The 18964-nt window shown below is 61.1% G+C and overlaps 2 protein-coding genes across 5 annotated transcripts; both read right to left on the bottom strand.

Moving 5' to 3' along the window:
• Positions 1-34: 34 nt before the first annotated feature.
• On the bottom strand, positions 35-6322 carry RPS6KB2 (ribosomal protein S6 kinase B2). 4 transcript variants are annotated; one of them, XM_079929668.1, is made up of 15 exons: positions 5518-5636; positions 5110-5150; positions 4893-5013; positions 4475-4543; positions 3788-3935; positions 2666-2723; positions 2451-2551; positions 2282-2372; positions 2107-2197; positions 1882-1989; positions 1275-1337; positions 1053-1130; positions 862-969; positions 611-762; positions 35-440 (listed from the first exon to the last, which is right to left on the bottom strand). In XM_079929668.1, exons 1-15 carry the CDS (start codon positions 5593-5595, stop codon positions 137-139), a joined length of 1611 nt encoding a protein of 536 aa, XP_079785794.1. In that variant the 5' UTR covers positions 5596-5636; the 3' UTR covers positions 35-136. The 4 variants fall into 4 exon arrangements, with proteins under 4 accessions (XP_079785794.1, XP_079785793.1, XP_079785792.1 ...); XM_079929667.1 differs by having other exon boundaries at positions 112-450; positions 650-762; positions 5518-6322; XM_079929666.1 differs by having other exon boundaries at positions 112-450; positions 650-762; positions 862-966; positions 5110-5324; positions 5518-5620.
• A 1094-nt stretch (positions 6323-7416) lies between these two features.
• CARNS1 (carnosine synthase 1) lies at positions 7417-13201 on the bottom strand. Its single transcript, XM_079930127.1, has 8 exons — positions 13158-13201; positions 12268-12357; positions 11531-12018; positions 11125-11299; positions 10954-11039; positions 10028-10259; positions 9654-9934; positions 7417-8993 (listed from the first exon to the last, which is right to left on the bottom strand). Exons 3-8 carry the CDS (start codon positions 12011-12013, stop codon positions 7767-7769), a joined length of 2484 nt encoding a protein of 827 aa, XP_079786253.1. The 5' UTR covers positions 12014-12018; positions 12268-12357; positions 13158-13201; the 3' UTR covers positions 7417-7766.
• Positions 13202-18964: the final 5763 nt, after the last annotated feature.

Below are 18964 nucleotides of genomic sequence, written 5' to 3' on the forward strand. Positions count from 1 at the left end.
GAAGTCCAAAGGAGAAACCAGGTCAGTGCCATGATTGAACACTTTAATAATCCAAGGGCACAGCTCAACTGCGGGAGGCCGGGGGGCAGCCCCCCTCAACTGGCAGCCGTTGTCTGCAGTCCTTCGTGTTCATGATTCAGGGGCACGGCCACCCCCAGCAGAGACACTCACGCACACTCGCTCCTGTACCCCTCGGCACAGCCCCAGGTCTCTGGAACTGGCCCGGGGTCCCACTGCCCTCATCTCTACCCACTCTCTTAGCGCCCGGGGCGCCCACGGCCTTTCTTGGACTTCTTGGTCCCTGAAGGGGGTCGGATGGGGAGGGGGGCAGTGCTCGAGGGCGGCGGTAGTGGCGGCGGCGGCAGCAAGAGAGGGGGTAGAGTGGGCTCCAGGGGCTCCGGTGGGCCGGGGCTGGGCCGGAATCCCTCAAAGGGCAAGAACTTCAGGGGGCTGCAGGGGAAACCGAGGCAGAGTCAGCATTTCCTGGCACGGGGCCAGGATGCAGTCAAGTGCCCACCCAGGCGGCCCCTGCCATAGAAGTTCCCATGGTAGACGGAGAAACAGAGGCTGAGGCTGGTTCAGAGACGGCCAAGGCAGCCCTGGGGTTGACGGCAGAGCCAAAGCGAGAACGGCCCCCGCCCCGCGGTACCTGATGGGGGTCCAGGGGCTGCCGTTGAGGCGCCTGGGGGAGCGCAGCTTGGGCTGGAGGGAGAAGCCCTCCTTGATGCTGTCCAGGACGGAGGGCGCCACGTATGTGAAGCCCTAGGGGGCAGAGGCGGGGCCAGGCGAAGCTCAGGGTCCACCGCTCCTTGGCCACACCCCTGCCCGTGTCCCTGTAACCCTCAGGCCCCCAGACCTCACCAGGAAGGCCTGGTTGGCGCTCTCACTGAGGGCCGTGTCGTCTGGACTGTCCACCGGCGTCTGCCTCGTGAAGTGGGAGTCAAACTGGCTCACGTCCTCCTCCGACTGCTGTGGGCACCCCGGGGGGAGAGTCAGGGGTGTCCAGGACAGGGGCCTCCATCCGCCCCCAGGCCAGTGGAACCTCCACTCACCAGGGACGGCCGGAAAGGGGGGTCCACTCGGCGGGCCAGGAGGTCATCCCAATTAACGTGCCGGAAGAAGGGGTGCCTCTGTGGGCAGAGTGCCCCCAAACGTGCCAACATTTCACCCTCCATGGCTCCCTCAGAAACCCCCTCTGCTCTAGGGCCCTGTCCCCTGCACCCAGACACCCTTGGGGGCTCAGCCCTGCCCCCTCGTAATGGTCCCAGACCCACCTGCACATCAGCGGCGTCCCCAGGGCCGCCCCCGATACGTTGGCTGGGATTCCGCTTCAGAAACTGCAGGACAAGGGCAGGGGGTGAGGGTCTCGGGCGGAGGTACCAGTTGTTTCCGAGTGGCCCCAGGGGGTGGGGAAAGGTGAGAAAGGGGTCGTGGCTTGCGGTGGGGGCCCTGGAGTGTGGTCTCCACCTACTGACACCCTCAGGATTTCCAAGGTTTGGTCCCATGGCCCCTTCTCCACAAAGCCTTTGCTGGCATCACCCCAGGGCACATTCGTGGGGATCCAACTCACAATCTGGATGGGGTGCCTAGCCTCCCACTTTGATCCCCAGTGACCGACTTTTTGAGGAGAGCGGCTAGTGCATGGTGCAGGCCTCGCTGATTAGGACTCAGACTAGGGACCTGGCCAAGGTCGGCAGCTGGTCTGCGCCAGAGCTGACGTCTCACACCTCACAGCCAATGCTCCTCGTCCCAAAGGGACATCGTACAGGTGGGGGAAGGGGAGTGGGGAGCTCCAGCAACCCTGGCCCAGGGAGACTCAGGAGCCTATGCAGGGCCTGGGAGAAGAGACGGGGGCCGTACCAAGGGCAGGAGGGAGCCCACCTTTTTGACGAGGTCCCGGGCATCTGGGGTGAGGTAGGCGGGCAGCTCCAGCTTCCCTCTGATGATCTTATCCATGGTTTTCTTCCGGTTCTCTGCAGTGAAGGGTGGCTGGAGAAGGCAGAGGGTGAGAGGAGCCTTGCGGGCCTCCCACCGGGCCCGCCCCTGCCCCGGGAGGGGGCCCTCCTCCCGCCCCCATGCCCACCCTCCCGAGGAGGCTGGACTTGCCGATCCAGTGAGCATGTCGTACATCAGGGCCCCCAAGCTCCACCAGTCCACCGCCCGGTTGTGGCCACTGCGCACCAGAATCTCAGGGGCCCTGGGGGCCAGGTGGAACCATCAGTCAGGCCGAGCCCTGCCTGGCTGTCCTCCCGACCCCTGGGCCCAGCCGGCTGCCGCTTACATGTATTCGATGGTGCCGCAGAAGGTGTGGGTGACGGCACCCTCGTGAATCGACTCCTTGCAGAGGCCGAAGTCCGTCAGTTTGATGTGACCTGAGGAAGAATGTTAGGGCGGGTCGGTCAGGACCCCAGGCCACCCCGCGGGGCTCAGCCCTCCCCACACATGCGCACCCTGGCTGTTGAGCATGATGTTCTCAGGTTTGAGATCCCGGTAGATGATGCCTTGGGAGTGGAGATGGCCCAGGGCCAGTGTGATCTCTGACAGGTAGAAACTGCAGAGACAGGACAGGGTGAAGGCAACGTGGGGGTGGGGGGGGGTGGAGCCAGGCCCTGGCGGGGAGGGGTCCCTGGACCCCCTCAGGAGAGAGGCTGGAGGTAACACCCACCAGGCCGTGTCTTCCAGGAAGATGCCCTCTCGCTCCAGATGTGTGAAGAGCTCGCCGCCTGCGACACAAACATGTCAGCAGCTGTGTGCTGGGACCAAGCTCCTCTGCTCGCTGAGCCTTGGTTTCTTCTCGGGGAGAGTGGGGCTCGTAATTCCCGCCCTACCTGCCTCCCAGAGCTGCCGTGGGGACTCAATTCAATTCAGCAAACGTCTACTGACGCCTACTCGGTGCCTGGCCCTGTGCTGGGTGAAGCTGGGGACAGAGATGAGGAGCCCCAGCCACTGCCCGCAGGACGCTCAGTCTACTGGGGAGACAGACACGCACACAGCTGCTCCAATGTGCCAGACTGAGGCAACGGCCCTGAGAGCCTACCAAAACCTTCACAGAGGAGACAGGAGGACACAGTTAACCCCAGCGTGAGGGGACAGAGAAAGTCCCTGGCAGCGGTGAGACTTAAAGGGGATGCAGAGATGGAGCGCAGGAAATGAAGCTCCCAGGGCTCATCGGGACAGATGGGGTCAGTAGGAAAAGCAGGCCCGGATCGCTTCATGGCGAGCAGGGGACACCAGGCCAAGGAGGCCAGGCTTGATCCGGGCAGTTGCAGGGAGCCATGGAATTCTGAGTAGGAGTGTTGGGGGCAATCCCGTGCTCTGAGACGATGACCCTGGAAGTTGGTGGAGGAGACACTAGGAAGAGGGTGAGCTGGAGGCTTTGAGGCCAGTTAAGAAACAACTGTGACGCCTCCCCTCCGCCCAAGAGAGTAGAGAGGATAGAGGACACTGCAGAGAATGAACCATCTGGATTGGGATCTGACTGGATGCAGGGCACACAGAAGGGGGGACCAGCACATGAAGGGCTACTGGAAATGGACAAAACAACCCTCTGGACATCTATACAAACTCCCACCATTCCCATCCACCCCCAACACCGGTGAGGATACAAGAGGCACTGGACAGACGTTTGCTGAATGAATGAATGAATGAATGAACGAACGGACAGAGGGATGGATGAGGTGGGGCCCCCCTGGCCATTCTACATACCATGTCTCTCCCAGCTCCCCCCAGAGCTCCCTGTGCTGGTTCCCTGGCCTTGCCCACACCCCAGATGGGCCCGCACTCATACCACTGAGGCACTCCAGGATGAGGTAGAGTTTGCCACCAGTCTGGAAGGCATAGGCCAGTTCCACAATGAAGGGGTGCTTCACTGACTCTAGAATGTTCCGCTCAGCCCGCGTGTGTGCCGTGTCCTTGGCGTTGCGCACAATTTTGGCCTGCAGAGGCAGGGATCAGTTAGAAGGTGGGCCCCCAGGACTCCCTCAGTCCCTCCAGCCATTACCCTTCAGCCATTCTCTATCACCGCATTGTATTTCTCCATAATTCTGCAGCTATCAGCAACCATCCTTTCCAGGGACTGGTTTATTCCAGCAGCACCGTGTTTCTCAACTTCCGCACTCGTGACATTTGGGGCAGATAATTCTTTGCTGTGGGGGCCTGTCTTTTGCATTGTAAGACCTTTAGCAGAATCCCTGGGCTCGACCCACTGGATGCCTGTGGCAGTCCCTCTCTAGTCGTGACTCAGAAATGTACACCGACATCGCCAGCATTGCCAGACGTTGCCTGGGAGGCAGTACTGCCCATGGTTGAGAATGTACTGCAGAACAATATAATTGCTACTGACAATACACAAGCAAGTGCTCAAGATAGCGACCATCCCCTCCACTACGTTCACTGCTGTCTCCCAAAGGCCGGTGTAGTACATTGGGAATGGCAGCCACTGGGTGAGGATCTGCCGGCTGAACGAATGACTCACCTTCCTCAGGACTTTCATGGCATATATTCTGCCCACATTGGTGCCCTGCACCTTTCGCACCTGGAACACCTGCAGGGCAGGGGAGACAGGATCAACCTCCCTCTCCATATTCTATCTTCAAAAAGCCCTACCCTGAAGCTCTGGTACTGGGACCAAGAGGCCCACCCAGGAGTGGGGCGGTAAAGATTTCAAGTCCTCCGATTCTAAGAGGATTTACAAGTCGAACTATTTTTCTTTTAACTTTTTGGCTGCAGGGCATGTGAGATCTTAGCTCTCCGACCAGGGATCGAATCCCCGCCCCCTGCATTGGAAGCACTGGACCGCCACAGAAGTCTCTATAAGTCTAATTTGTTTTGAGACCCTTTGGTGCAGCAAGACTAAGGCTGTGAGGCCAGTGAGGAAGGAGGAGGGCCGGTACCTTGCCATAGTTCCCCTTGCCCAGCACGCGCAGCAGCTCGAAGCAGTGGGGCCCGATGCGCTCAGGGCCCGGGTTCACACTGCTCTCAGTCAGCTCCACCTCTTCATAGTGCCCCACAGGCCTGTGGACACAAGAAGTTAACGGGCGCAAGCTCCAGTGCTCCTCAGGTCCCCTTCCCTAGCCCATTCCCTCCTCCCCCAACACAACCCTCACTCACTCCAGGCCAGCCGCCCTCAACTCGGCAAGGGGACACACGTCCTGTGAGAAACCGAGGGGTAAGAGCCAAGGGAGGTGCCAGGCTCCCTCCCCCCAAGCTGGACTGCTTGGCCCAGGCGTGGAAAGGGTGACGAATGGGAGCTGGCAGGCGATGGGCCAGGACTGCGGAGGAGAGGCGAGGGCAGGAAAGGGAGACGCAGGGGAAGGGCTGGGGGCCTGCAAGACAGGTGGGGGTGAAGGTAGGATCAGAGCCTAATAGTGGCCGGGATCTTAGACAGACCGGGGTCTGCAGGAGAGGAGCCCACTCTGGGGGCGGGGGGCGGGGCGGGGCGGGGGGCGCACGAGCGATCCCACCGCCTGGATGATGGGATCGAGCCGGGATCGAGCTGCGCCCGGACGGACCACTCACCGCGGGGCTGAACTCTGGCTCGCCCTCGCCCTCGCTGCCTTCCTCCGTCTCCAGGTCCAGGTCAAACACCGCCGCCATGCCCGCACCGGCCCCGCGGGCTCCCAGGTGCTTACCTAGCAGCGCTCTGACTGACTGACCGGCCCGGGCCTTACGTCATCATTCCGCGACTGCGGTCTCGCGCGCCGATGACGCAAGAGACTGCCCCTCCCGCGAGCTGGCGGCGAGAAAAGTTGGCGTCCGTCACAAGGCATCTCGGGCATGGTAGTTCCTGAGTGCCGGGGTGCTAAAGCCCGCCGAACCTTCTTCCGCGGGCCCCTCAGTCTTCCCAGCACAGCTTCCTCCGGGGTGGCACAGGACAAGGGCCTCCTGGAAGCCGACCATTTTGGTTCTGGGGCGACTTTGACTTTGGACGGGGCAGAGTCGAAGTGCATGCAGGTGTGAGTGTAAATGCAATTCCCAGCCCTGTTGGAGCCCTACGCTGCCAGGTTGTCTGGGTGGTGGCGAGAGGCGGGTCGAGTATATCTCTCTGTTCGCCTCTGAAAGGGAGCCGGCTGCTGCATCACGGTCTCTAACGTGCCTCCCGCTCGAGGACCCTCAAGTCAGCATTTACTGCTCCGTGCTCAGCTCACTGCTGGGCTTTGTTGCCAGATTCCTGCCGGAAAGGGTTTGGGTCTCACTGATCCACCCGTAATTATGGGCTTGTGCTGTGCGTCAGACACACGAACTCGTGTTTGGTGACACGACAATAATGAACACACCAAACCTAGTCCGTGAGTTTAGATTTGGGGATGGATTCTTGTTGGATGGGACTCTGAGAGTGTGAACTGGGCCAGACCAGGCCTTGGATGAGTTCTAATTTTGGGAAGCTGTCTGGGTGTGCATTCCAGTTGGACAGGGGAGGCTAGATATGAGTTCACATGGACAGAATTCAGGTTCTCCAGGCTGGAGGAGGGTTATCTGGTTGGGTGTGGCCCTCGTTGTAATTCCACCCTCGGGTCTGTGTCCTGGTGTAGGTGCCCCTGGCAGGTCCCTCGCCAAAGGTCAACCCAGAGGCCTGGTCAGTGTGGCAGTTTATCCTTAGCTCTAGACGCTACATGTATCCCCTAACTACCTCTCCCTCCCCCTTCCCCATCCCCTGTCTACCTGAGCTTGAGAAGTGTTGGCCAAGTCGCAAGAACCTATCCCAGACTCTGGACGTTTCACTAGTCCATAAGCCTTTATTTGGAGAGGGACGCTTATGGAGCTGTCCACAGCTCCCGTGCAGCACAGAGGCAGAGTTCTTAAAGCAGCCTCCCCTGAATGAGGAAGGGAGTGTAGAGTCTCCTCTGCCAGTGCTAGTTAGGTGTGCCTGAGGCCAAAGCACCAAAGCTTGGTGGATAAGGTGCACAGTGCACGGGAGGGGTGTTCACATGTCTCAGGGCCACGTATAGGAGGTGAGTGGGGCCTGGAAGCTGAGTGGGCAGGTACAACTTAGTAAAAGCAGAAACCTGGACCTTGCATCTTGTCCCTCGACTCTTCATCCGCTGTGGTATGACATTGAGGCAGTGGCTTTTCCTCTCTGAGCCTGTTTCCTTTTCTGTAGAATGGGGCAATAGTGTCTGCCTGGAGGGGAGATGGTTACTACTGACCCCAAGTCATCTGCTTCTACTGCTCAGGCCAAATGAGGCACGTGGGGCACTGCCAAACATTGTCAGCAGGCTCCAGAACTATCTAGAATTTGTTAAATGAGGGAGTGAGAGTAGGAGGACGAGGGGTTTAGTCTCAGATTTTCTTGGGATTTGTCCAAAGCCAGAGGCCAGGTTCTCTCCTGTAGGCAGCAGGAAGAGACAGACCTGGAGGGGTGGGAAGGATGGGCTGGGTTTGGGCCCACTCGAACTAACCTGGGGGCAGGGGGTGGGTGTGTGTGTGTGTGTGTGTGTGTGTGTGTGTGTGTGTGTGTGTGTGTGTGTGTGTGTGTGCAGCTGTTGTTGCTTCTCCATGACTAGAGTCCTGGGAAGCTACGGGCTGGACTGGGGCCTTCGGGAGGACAAGCAGCCCACCAGCTACTTCTTTTATGGCTCCTCAAGTCCAGGAGGCCGTGGTGTCAGAATAGCCCTGCCGCTCTGGAACAGACCTGGGGCCTTGGAGGGGACCAGACCTCTCCAACGGTTGGGGCAGGGCCATGGGAAGAGAAGCAGGGAGAGCACCGGGGAGCAGAGGGCACCACCGCATCCCCTCCAGCACTTTGCCCCTGCCCTGTGGCCCCAGCACTATTTGAAGTGGGACAAGAAGTAGGCAACGGGATAGTGGGGCCCGTCGATGCCCAGGCCCTGGCAGAGGCCCAACAGGCGGAGACGGGCCTCGGCCAGGCTGGGCCCAGCACAGGCCACACTGCAGTAGGGCTCCTCGTATTCTCCAGGCACAAGGGTCTCCTCCAGCAGATTGAGACGCAGCAGGCCCTGGTCATGAAGAGCCTGTAGGGTCTCGCGGCTGGCGGTGGAACTCAGCGCCTGCAGGTGCTGGGACACCAGGCACATGACACCCACCAGGTGGCCACGGGCGCGTGGGTGGGCAGGCAAGGCAGGCCGCAGGCCGCAGGCCACCATAGCAGCAGCGAGCAGCAGGTCCACACCATAAAGCTCCAGGATCCAGTCTCGCAGGTAGAAGCCACCCATGCGGGGGTTGATCTCGATGAGCCGCGGCCCAGCCCTAGTCAGCTTGAGCTCCACGTTGAAGACCCCATCCAGCAGCCCGCAGCCCAGGCAACAGCGGAAGGCTGCCTGCACCAGCTGCGCCTCCTGCTCCGGTGCCAGCCCAGTGGGCATGCAGGCCGCTGTCTCAGTGAAGCCAGGCAGCCGTGTGGGGCCATTGTCGGAGACGAAGGCAGCCAGCAGTCTCCCCCCAAACAACACCAGATCCACGTCGTGCTCGGTGCCCTCGATGAACTCCATCAGCAGCATGGCATTGCCCCAGCCCAGCCCGATGCCGGGGTAGTCGGCCTCGACCTGCAGGTCTCGGGCGATCCGGGAAAAGTGCTCGTGGCACTGTGACGCGTCCTCCACCAGCCGTACACCCACTGCACCCGCCCCAAACTCCAGCTTCATGACACCTGGCAGGGGCACCTGGCGGACAGCCCTGTCCACGTCGGCCTCGCTCTCCAATGGGCAGCAGGGCACAGCATAGAGGGAGGGTGCAGGCCAGGGTGGGCCATGGTGGCACAACAAGTGCAGCTGGGTGCGGCTCTTCTGCTTAGCCACGTGCATGGCGGCTGGCGGATTGCAGGGCAGACCCAGCTCCTGGCAGAGCAAGGCCGTGAGCACCAGGCAGTCATCCCAGTAGGAAAAGCAGCCGTCTAGCTGCAGGCCGCGTGCCCGCACCAGCTCCGCCAGCACCCGTGCGTTCTCCTCATCCCTCTGGTGCTCTGTTATATTGAAGTGGATGAAGGTCTGCACTAGCTGGGACGCAAAGTGGTTGGGGTCTGAGTCCACCAGGTGCAGCTGCAGAAACCACAGGGCGGCAACACACCGAGATCAGCTTGTGCTGGGCGCTGGGCAATAGGATGGGGCCTAGAACATGGTCCTGGCCCTCAGGGGAGACAGCTTCACCAGTGCTACGCGCTCAAAACATATTTGTTGATGATTGAATAGAAGGTACAGAGGTGGGACACCTAATCCAGCCAAGAGAGTAGGGAAGGCAACCTAGAGGAGGCAGTGCTTAACCTGGGAGCTCAGTAAGGTTTAGCCAGAGGAAAGATGGCTGCAGGAGGGGGGGCGGGTGTCATCTAGATGGGAGGGGTGGCAGAGAGGGCTGGTGGAATCTTTCCCACTGGCAGGCTCAGTCTGGCCAGGGTTTGTAGGGAAACCACCAGGGTTCGTAGGGAAACCACCAGGGTTAGGGCTTGGGACTGCTGGTCTGGTGTCCCGAGTGGCCTTTTACTCCTAGCAGGGACAAAATTCAGCTAGGGGCGGGAAAAAGTTGAGACCCCTAACCTGGACGCGGCGACAGGCCCCGCCCCTACGCTTGGGCTCCAGGCCCCCGGCTAGATCGCCCCGCGCAGGCCCCGCCCCAAGGCCAACACCGCCCCTGGCCCCGCCCCGGGCCCTGCCTCCACCACTCAGGCCGGAACTTTGAGCCCCGCCCCGCCCCACCCCGCCCACCTTGAGCCCGTAGTCGCGCGCCGCCTCCCACACGAACTTCTTGCTGACACCGCCCGCGCCGAGCAGCAGCAGCTGTTTTCCCTCCATGAGGCAGCGCGCCGAGCGCCGCAGCATCGTCTCCACCAGCGGCGCGGCCGCCGCCTCCTCGGCTGCCAGCCCCGGGCGCGGCGCGGCCCACAGCCCTTCGAGCGCGCCACACGCCTCCAGACACAGGCCTCCGTTCAGCTCCAGGGCCACGGGGGTCAGCGCGCGGCCGGCCACCGTCAGGGCGAAGTCCACCCCTGGGCCGGGCAGGGGGCGCGGGCTCAGTGCGGGCCGCCTTCGGGCCTCGGGCCCCCCTCCTCCCGTCCCCGTCCCGGGCGGCCTGCACTCACCGAGGAAGTCAGTGCGGACCTGGCGCCCGCCGCGCTGCTCAGCGCTCAGGCTGGCCTCCAGGGTCAGCACGGCGGCTAGCGCGGCCTCGGCCGCCGCCTTGACGCGCTGCCGCACGACTGCCACCTGCGAAGCCTCACCCAGGCCGCACTGGGCCAGCGCCGCCTCCAGCGTCCGTGGCAAGGAGCTCTGGTGCCGCAGAGGCCGGTCCCCACGGCCCACGCTGCACACCACCTGGGCAAGGTGCGGCTCAGGGGGCTGGTCCAGGAGGAGTCCTTCCGGGACTATCCCTGGCCCCAGCACACCTTCCCCTATGCCACGATCCAGGCCACAGCCCTCACTGGACATTCAAGTCCTGTCCTCCAATGTGACTTACACTGCCCGTCTGGTCCCCCTGGGAGGACTCTACCCAGGCTTCCAGGCCCAGCTGGGGCCTCTGCTCCCTAAGGGCTCTAAGCATGCTTGTTCCTAGTGCCTACAGCCCTGGGGGCCTGTCCCACCCTGATGGGCTTAGCCCTAGAGCTCCCTGAGGGCGATGTTGAGTCTCTCCCTCTCAGCTTGGCCCAGAGCTGTGTACCTAGGAGGGTCCCTAAGCCTCTCTCCTAAAGGGCTCCAGGCCCTGGAGGTTTGTCAGGGACCCTGGGTCAGCCTCTTCTGTGGGGAAGAGCTCTCTGGGAAGAGGTTTCAGCCCTGGGCCCTGGTACCCAGCATGGGATACCAGGTAGGGCTCCGGATGTGGGAGGAGCACAGGAAGGGTTGGAGAGAAGGGAGAGTGTCAGACGAAGTCCTCCCAGAGACAACCAAAATCCTCCCCCCCTCCCCCGCCCCAAGATTTTGTCCTCTCTCTGCCCAGGGGCCCTCATCAGCTCAGTGGAACTGGGCTGGGGTGTGGCAGCAGGGGCATGACCTGGACCTGAGCCATGCTCACCTTGCTCAGCAGGGGCTTGTCACCCTGTGTCCGACAGACCACAGCACAGATACGCAGAGCCAGCTCAGGGCCAGGCAGGGGGCTGCCTGGGGGAAGACGGTGAGGCCTGAGCACAGAGCAGCCAGGAGGCCGAGCCATGCTCTCCCTCTGGCTGGCACAGGTGGCTCTCACCTGGGAAGGGCAGCCGGGCAGGTGGGCATACAGCCTCCACCAGGACACTCTCCTCCTCCTCTAGTTTCTCCAGCAATGCCAGCACTGTGTCCACCACTGGGCCCAGCTCACCTCGGGGATACAGACGCATTGCCTGCCGCCCCCTCCAGCGCCAGCCACTGAGCTTCATGGCTACCTGCAACAGGCAGGGGAAGGGGGCCTCCTCACCACCCCACGTACATGCAGGGTGGGACGCTCATACCACAGGAGCTAATGAGTAAACTGAGGTAAGAAGGCAGGGGATTACCACAGAGATGGGGCAGTAGTAGGGCTCAAAGTTGGGAACCGCTTCCCAGCAGGACCCGGTAACCCTCCACGGGTCCCCTCCTGCTGGCCTCTGCACAACCTCGGGGGCAGAGCCTGTTACCTGCAGGGCATCACCCAGGGCCTCAGAGTGCAGAAAAGCCCCTACTTCCTCCTTCACCAGTGTCTCTTGGCCCTCTTTGCCATTCAGCTCCACCAGCCGTAGTCCCGGGCTGGCATCCCCTCCCCTCAGCAGTGCCGGCGGCTTGTAGGTGAAAGCCAGGGTAGCTGGTACAGCCACGTCACCCTGCCGAGCTAGCAATCGCCTCGTCAGCAGCCGGTCCTCCAGCAGCCGGGCCAGCTCGGCTGAGGCTCCTGTGGGGCAGGTCAGGTCGCGAGCGAGCTCAGCTGCCTCTCGACCCCGGCTAGGCCCCAGGCCCAGGCCTGCCAGGAAGTAGGTGGCGCGGCGAGGGGGGACAAAATCGTCCAGGAATGTCAGGCCCCCCGGGTGGAAGCTCACAGCCTTGGAGACCAGCAGGGCTGCCTCGCCTGGCTGCCCTGGTGCTGGCACCTTTGTCAGCCAGGCAGGGGACAGGCAAAGGAGCATGTTTCCTGTGGGCAGAGGGAGGAGGGTTGCTGGCCAGGGAAGGCTTAATGCCCCCATGCCCTCCACCTCCAGCCTGGGCCCCTGGGTAGTCAGGGGCAGCTGCTCCCAGAACCCACCCCCACTCGGAGTAGGGCAGCTGGCCCGGTGGAATGCAGGCAGTTGCCAGGGTTGGCGGGTATTTTGGGATGTGGCCGGGCCAGGGCAGGGCTGCCCTTTCTGTAGGAGGGGGTGGGGGAACTTGGGCACACACTCACCCGGGCTCTGGACCCCACCCTCCAGCAGCAGAGACAGAAAGGTGCTGGGCGATCCCAGAATGCACAAGGTCACCTCCGCCCCAGGACAGCCTTGAGGAAGAGGACGTTGCCAAGCTCACCAGGGGCTCCCCTTGCTCTCTTTCCGCCCACCTTTCCCCACCCCCATAGCCCTGCCCTCACCCTTGGACCCCCAGGTCCTCCCCGGGTATCGGACGAGAAAAGTAAAGGGGACAGAGGAAGCTGGAGAGCAAAGGGGAAGCTGCCTGTCTACCTTGCCCTCTGAGGCTAGCTCCCTCCCCGCTGCAGCTGGCCCAGAAGGCACTGGAGGCTGGGTGACTGGAGACATGGGTTCTAGCCTCAGCTCTGCCACTGACTTTCTGTGTGACCCTTGGTCCCTGTGCGGTGGGGGGAGGAGTCTCTGCACCTCAGTTTCCCAGTTTGTGCAATGGGGCCCAGTCTGTGATGTTCACACACTCTAGCTGTAAGCCCTCTGTCCACACAAAATCTTTTGTGGCTGCCTGATACATAAAACAGATAAAGCAGAGGAGGAGTCCTGGGTCCCAGCTGCAGCTGCCTCCACAGCGGCTGCCAGGACACTTCTGTAGAAGCTCTGGCTCCACAGAACATGGACTGCAAATCCCAGGGCTGGATTTTCCGGGGGTGGGAGGGAAGCCGTGGTCTCTGACTGTACTGGTGCCAGATGCCCTTTGAAAAGCTTGCCTTCCAGAGGTTGACTGGCCTTGTCTCCCTGGCTTCAGACCAAGCCAGCGCCTAGGCGAAGGGGCCGACCTTGACAGAGATGGGAAGCAGGCTGGGCTGCAGGTGTCTCCCTCCTCCTAGGGGTGCTCCCTCCCCCCAGGGGTGCCCCCCTCCATGGAACCCTCGGGCACCTGTGCGGGGCACCTGGCTGCGGTCTTGGGTCTCCGGAAGGCCAGCTTGCTGCAGACAGCTCTGCAGGAGACTGTAGTAGTAGACAGTCCAGGCCCGGGCCTCCGCCCCCTCGGGGGAGCCCTTGCAGTCCAGGGCCACGTCATGGCGCCAGGAACCATGGAAGCAGCCTGGGGGTGGCAGGCCAGAGCCCCCACCCCATGGGCCCTCCTCTTCTTCCAGGTCCTTGGAGTCCAGGGGGGAGTCACACTCGGGACCCAGCGGATCCAGGGACAGCTGAGGGAGGCAGAAGTGGTGGGTCTTGGGCAGGGTGGGCAAGGGGCATATTAAGTCACCCAAGGGTATAAGTCCCCCACTCTCCTAACCTTGGGCAGACACTGTCCTAGGAACAAAAGAGGATGGGTTGGGTTGGGTTGGGGGATGAGGCCTGTCACCAGGAACATGTAAGTGGGAGTGCTTTGTAAACTGTATGTGCAGTGCCCCAGCGGGTGGGAGCAGAAAGCAATGCACTGCTGGCTGGATCACTGCCCCCTCATCCCACGCCCAGGTCTGCCCCAGCTTGGTTCAGAGGGGCAGAGGTTTTTTGCCGGTTTTGCTTATCGAGGCAGCCCTGGGACCTAAAACAGCCCTGGCACACTGTAGCTGCTCAATGTTTGATGACTGAAGAATAAGTGAACGAATGAACCAAGCAATCACTCTTGGGCTGCTCTCTTTTCTCTGGCCTCAGTGACCCATGTACCACCGTGGAGTTCTGCTGAGACCTAAATATGTGGGTGAAGCTGGTCCACGGTCATCTCCAAGTAGCTGGAGAATCTACCATACGCCCAGTCCTGGGCCAGGCATTAGTAAGGAAGAAGCTGGTGCCCTTCTTTTCAGATGTTCTGAGTCATGGAAATGCTCACTTTAGATGAAATCTTACACCCTGCCCCTCTCTGAGGCTGGCTGACTCCCAAATGAGGCTGCTCAGAAGCTCACTGTGAACACACGTGCAGACACAGGTGGGCCTGTCCTCCGGGGGACAGGCTGGGCCTCCTTGGACAAGTCGTGAGGTTTCTTTGGGACTTGTGGGTGCCTGGTGCCTGCCCTGTCCCCCCCCGGGGTGCTGATGAGGCTTGGACCTAGAGAATCACCGTGGTCATTGCGAGACAGCATACTGCAGGCAGCCGGGAGGGCAGAGGTCTGGGCCTCAGACCTGGCCTGGAATCCCGGTTCGCCGGTGCCAAATTCTGAGGCTTGGTGCCCTTTCTTAGGAGCTGAGTCCCCTAAGAGCCCAGAATGGGTTCACTGCTATGTTCCCAAACTTAGAATGGGGCAGGGCGCATGGTAATAATAAGTTGCAGGTTGAATGAATGCCAAAGGGGACCAAGAGTGCCCGCCTCCCAGAGCTGATGGGGGAGAGAGGCAGTGCCTGGCACACAGCAGCTGCTCGTCCCATGGCACACAGAGTGGGCGGTCAAGGGGTGTGTGCGCAGCTGGTCACGGGTCTGTCCGCACAGACAGCCCCAGGGTTAGGCTTCTACGCGCCCCGCCCGATGCCGCCCTCTGGGCCCTCCCTCTGATTAGGGTCTTGGGCTTTGGTGGGGAGGGACCAGAGGAGACTCACCATCTCACAGGTGGAGAGGCTGACAGACTGATGGAAGAGACTGACAGAGAGAGACAGAGGAGGGAGTCAGGGCGGCCGGATCTCTACTGCAGAGCCCAGCCCCTAAGACTCTGGGTCAGAGAGGTGCCCGCGACCGCGTGCGGCTCTCCTGTCCCAGCCAGGAGGTGTCCAAGGCTGCCCCACCCCCACCCCAAGGAAGCAGAGGGATTGCTGACGCCCGGACCCCATGGGGCCCGCACCCCAAGCTCACACATCCCAAGCTGCGCGGGGCAGGGCCGGGGGTCCTGGCGCTCAGCCCTTCCAGCGGGGGGCGCGCCGGGTCCCCGCGCGTGTGTGCGCGCGTCTGGGAGGGGTATGCAGGCGGTGTCACGGGTCCCGCTGGGGGGCGCGGGCGCTCAAGGTCCCGTCCCCGCGGCCCCTGCCCCGCAGCCCCCTCCCTGGCTCTCCCCGGGGCGCGGGCAGCAGCCGGGGTACCTGGCGGACGGCAGCGGCTCGGCGGGGCTCTGCCGGGCTCGGCGGGCGGCGCGGACCCGGCGGGACTCGGCGGCGGCGGCGGCGGCACAGCGCCCGGCCGAGGCGGCGCCGCTTTATATAGAAGCGCCCGGGGCATGCCCAGTGCCAGGCGCGGGGCGGCGCGGGGCGAAGTGGCCCGGCCCCACCGTCCTCCAGCCGGGGGACCCGGCAAAACCTCCGCCACCCATCCTGAACCTGGGGTCTTGGGGGTGGGCGGGCCCGACCCTGCCAGAGGCAAGGCGCGGGGGGGGGGGGGGGGCGGGCAGGGAGAGACAAACAGAGGGACAGGCAGAGGGACAGACAGGAGACCTTCGGAGACACAGTAAGTCGAACAGTGGGCCAGGTTCTAGCGGATAGCGATCGTCAGAGAGGGTCACAGACTAAGGGGCCGCGGTAAAGAAAAGACAGAGGACAGAGGGGGATAAATAGAGAGAGACCCATAATGGAAGAGAGATGGAAAGAGAATAGAGGGGGAGGGGAAAGCTGGAGCCGGCAGAGGCTGGTACCAGGGCTTGCCCTCAGGGCTGGGGTAGCCAGGAGAGCGGCTGGAGCACACAGTCCGGAGCCCTAACCTTGGATGGAGTCCTGAGCTCCCCAGCACCCGGGGCCGCAGCTCTCTGCCAAGGAGCACTGTGCCGTACGGCAGCAAGCACTCCCAGAAAGACCTTCTTGAACAGGGGTCCCTGTACATCTGAGGGGTCCCCTCCTCATCTCTCCCAGCCCCTCCAGAGTAGTGGCCACTAGGTAAGACGCCCCCCACAAGGGCAGTCCCAGTTCCCTGGGGTACCCTCTGCCCTGCTGGGGGCCAAGAGGGAAGAGCGTGGCCAGGCTGGGAGTTCCAGTGGGTCTGAGCACAGCAAAGGAAGAGGCTTGTCTACACGATCTGCCCTGCCCATCAACACCCAGGTCAGCTGGACATCCACAGTTATACCCACAATCTCCCCAAAACGCACATCCTTACCCCCAGGTGCACCCATCCAAACACCCACAAAAGCACACCTCAAGAGACCTGGATCACAGCCACATATTCACCCCAAGAAACACACCCAGAGATTCATACCCTCGCAAGTGTTGTCACACTAGGTGGAATCGGATCCTAGATCCAGCTGTGGGGCCTGGGCACCTCCCCTTCCTGTCTGACTGAACCTCCCTCTCCTCCTGACTTAAATGGGTCTAGTTACCATCTCATAGGACTGCGGTGAAGATTATCACAGCAGCCTGAGTCCAGCACACGTAGGTTGTTGTTGCAATTCTCCCACCTCAGCCCCGCAAACTCAGACCCTCTCTCCAGGGACACCCCCCGATTGTTCCCTAGAGCCTCCTGGGCTGGGGGAGGGTACCGACGGCCCTGCAGCACTTGTGGAGGCAAAGGTGGCTGCTTTGGCCCCTTTCTACAACCGTACACAGAGCAGCCTGTGAGGAACCACCCTGTCTACCAGTGGAGGGACTCAGAAAGGAGAAGTGACTTACCTGGGGCTCCCCAGCCCAGCCCACATTCCCCACACAGCTTTCCAGGGCTGCTCTGGGCTCCCCAGCACCAGATCCACACTCCACTCCTCCCTGTGGCCAGCCCAGCCTCCTGGAATGAGGTGCGGCCACCCAAGAAGATCCATCCTCTTGCTGAGGGGGTAACCTGAGCTCCAGGGAGATCCACGGGAGGGAGCAGGGTTGGGGCATGGATGTCACCAAAGAGCATGAGATCTGACACTTAACAAATATTAAGAACCAAAATCCAACAGAGTAAATTTTAAAGATCTTATTGGCTTTATCCAGCGGTTCATGAATCGGGCAGCATCCCGTCCAGCAGACAGAAAGGAGCTACAAAGAAGTTGTGTAAAATGCAAGACTTTTATAGGCAGAAGGGAGCAGACACAAAGAAGTTATACTTAGGCAAAAAAGTGGGTTGGTTATTGCAAGATCACTTTCTTTTAGGTAATAGCAGGGGTCTATCAGGCAGATGAACCTGCTAGTGCTGGTCAGGCAATTCCTGATTGACTGGTTTAAGATACAATTTCCAGGAGAGCTGAAACTGTAATCAAGTTATCTCGGTTTGGTGACATGGGGCTTAGCATAAGTGACTCCACCTTGGGCCTCCTGTCTTGTTTTTTGCTTTTTTTTTTTTTAACTCTTTTTAAATTTTTTAATTTATTTATGTTGGCTGCACTGCCTTAGTTGTGGCATGTGGGATGTTCAGTTGTGGCATGTGGGATCTTTAGTTGCGGCATGTGGACTCTTAGTTGTGGCATGCATTCGGAATCTATTTCCCGAACCAGGGATTGAACCCAGTCCCTGCATTGGGAGTGTAGAGTCTTACCCACTGGACCTCCAGGGAAGTCCCTGCTGTCTTGTTTTTAACCCAAGCAGTGTAGCATCTGTGGACTCAGTTTTCTCATCCTCAAATGGGGATTATAGTGCATACTTTAGCCCAGGCTTGGCTGGACAGGGGGCACCTGGCAGAAGGTAGCAGTGCCAGCAAACGGTTTTGTTTTTCTGGGTTTTTTTGTTTTGTTTTGTTTTGTTTGCGGTACGTGGGCCTCTCACTGCTGTGGCCTCTCCCGTTGTGGAGCACAGGCTCCAGACGCACACGCGCAGCGGCCATGGCTCACGGGCCCAGCCACTCCGCGGCACGTGGGATCTTCCCGGACCGGGGCACGAACCCGTGTCCCCTGCGTCGGCAAGCGGATTCTCAACCACTGCGCCACCAGGGAAGCCCCAGCGAACGTTTTTTGACTTGTCCCAGGCACTGTACAGAGGACTTTATGTGCCATATTTCACTTAACCCTGTTGGGTAGCAGTTATGAGTCTCTGCCTTTTGCAGATGAGGCAATGGAGGCTCAGAGAGGTGATGTGATTTGCCCAAGGTCACACGGCTGGTGAGAGGCAGGGCCGGGGTCTTCCCTCTGCCAGAGTGTGTGTATACATGCACACAGGGCAGTGTGGTTCTGTGCCCGCTCCCAGACTGCCCTGGCTGGGCACCGGCTGTGATGGCGTTTGCCTTGTGGACGCAGGGAGGAAAATCAGGGTTGGGCAACTGCAGCTCAGCCCAGGGCCCTGGGAGTTGGGGCAAGCAGGCTGGCAGGGCAGTCTTGCTCTGTTTGTGCCAGGAGAGCCTGGAGGTCACCTGAGGCTGAGCTGGGCCAGGTAGGCGTGGGGTGAAGAGACGCAATCCCTGGGTGACTGCCCAGCTTGACTAAACAATAACCATCATAGAAATGAGACAGGTAGAGTGCTCTTGGGACTAGGGCGGGAGCTGTTATTATCCTATTATCTGTAGGAGGAGACTGAGGTTCAGAGAGAGCGAGAAGGCCATTCCCATGCAGGGACTTTGCAGGGAGTCCAAGCCTGGCCTCCGGACAGTGTGGGATGGGGGACTTATGGGGTGGGTGGCAGTCGAGATGGAGACCATGGCCCCCCACACGGGGGTCCATTTGCCCTTCCACTTCTTTGCTTGACCCCCACTCCTGTCCCCTGGGCTGACCCCGGCCGATGGACATCGCTGGGTGCCACCCCAGCTTTGGTCCCCACAGGCTGAGTACTCTCAGATGCGTGCCTTGCCTTCTCCGAGCCCCTTTCCAGGCGGGTCTGTAGGGAGCTGGGGCTGCTAGGTTCACTGGGTGTGGTTGTTCAGGTTGCTCACTGCACAAAGGTACCCTGCTGAGTGGTCACTTCCCTTCTGTCCTGCAAGGGATGCAT

Source organism: Stenella coeruleoalba (genome assembly GCF_951394435.1).
Source record: "Stenella coeruleoalba genome assembly, chromosome: 8".
NCBI classification, from domain to species: Eukaryota; Metazoa; Chordata; class Mammalia; order Artiodactyla; family Delphinidae; genus Stenella; species Stenella coeruleoalba.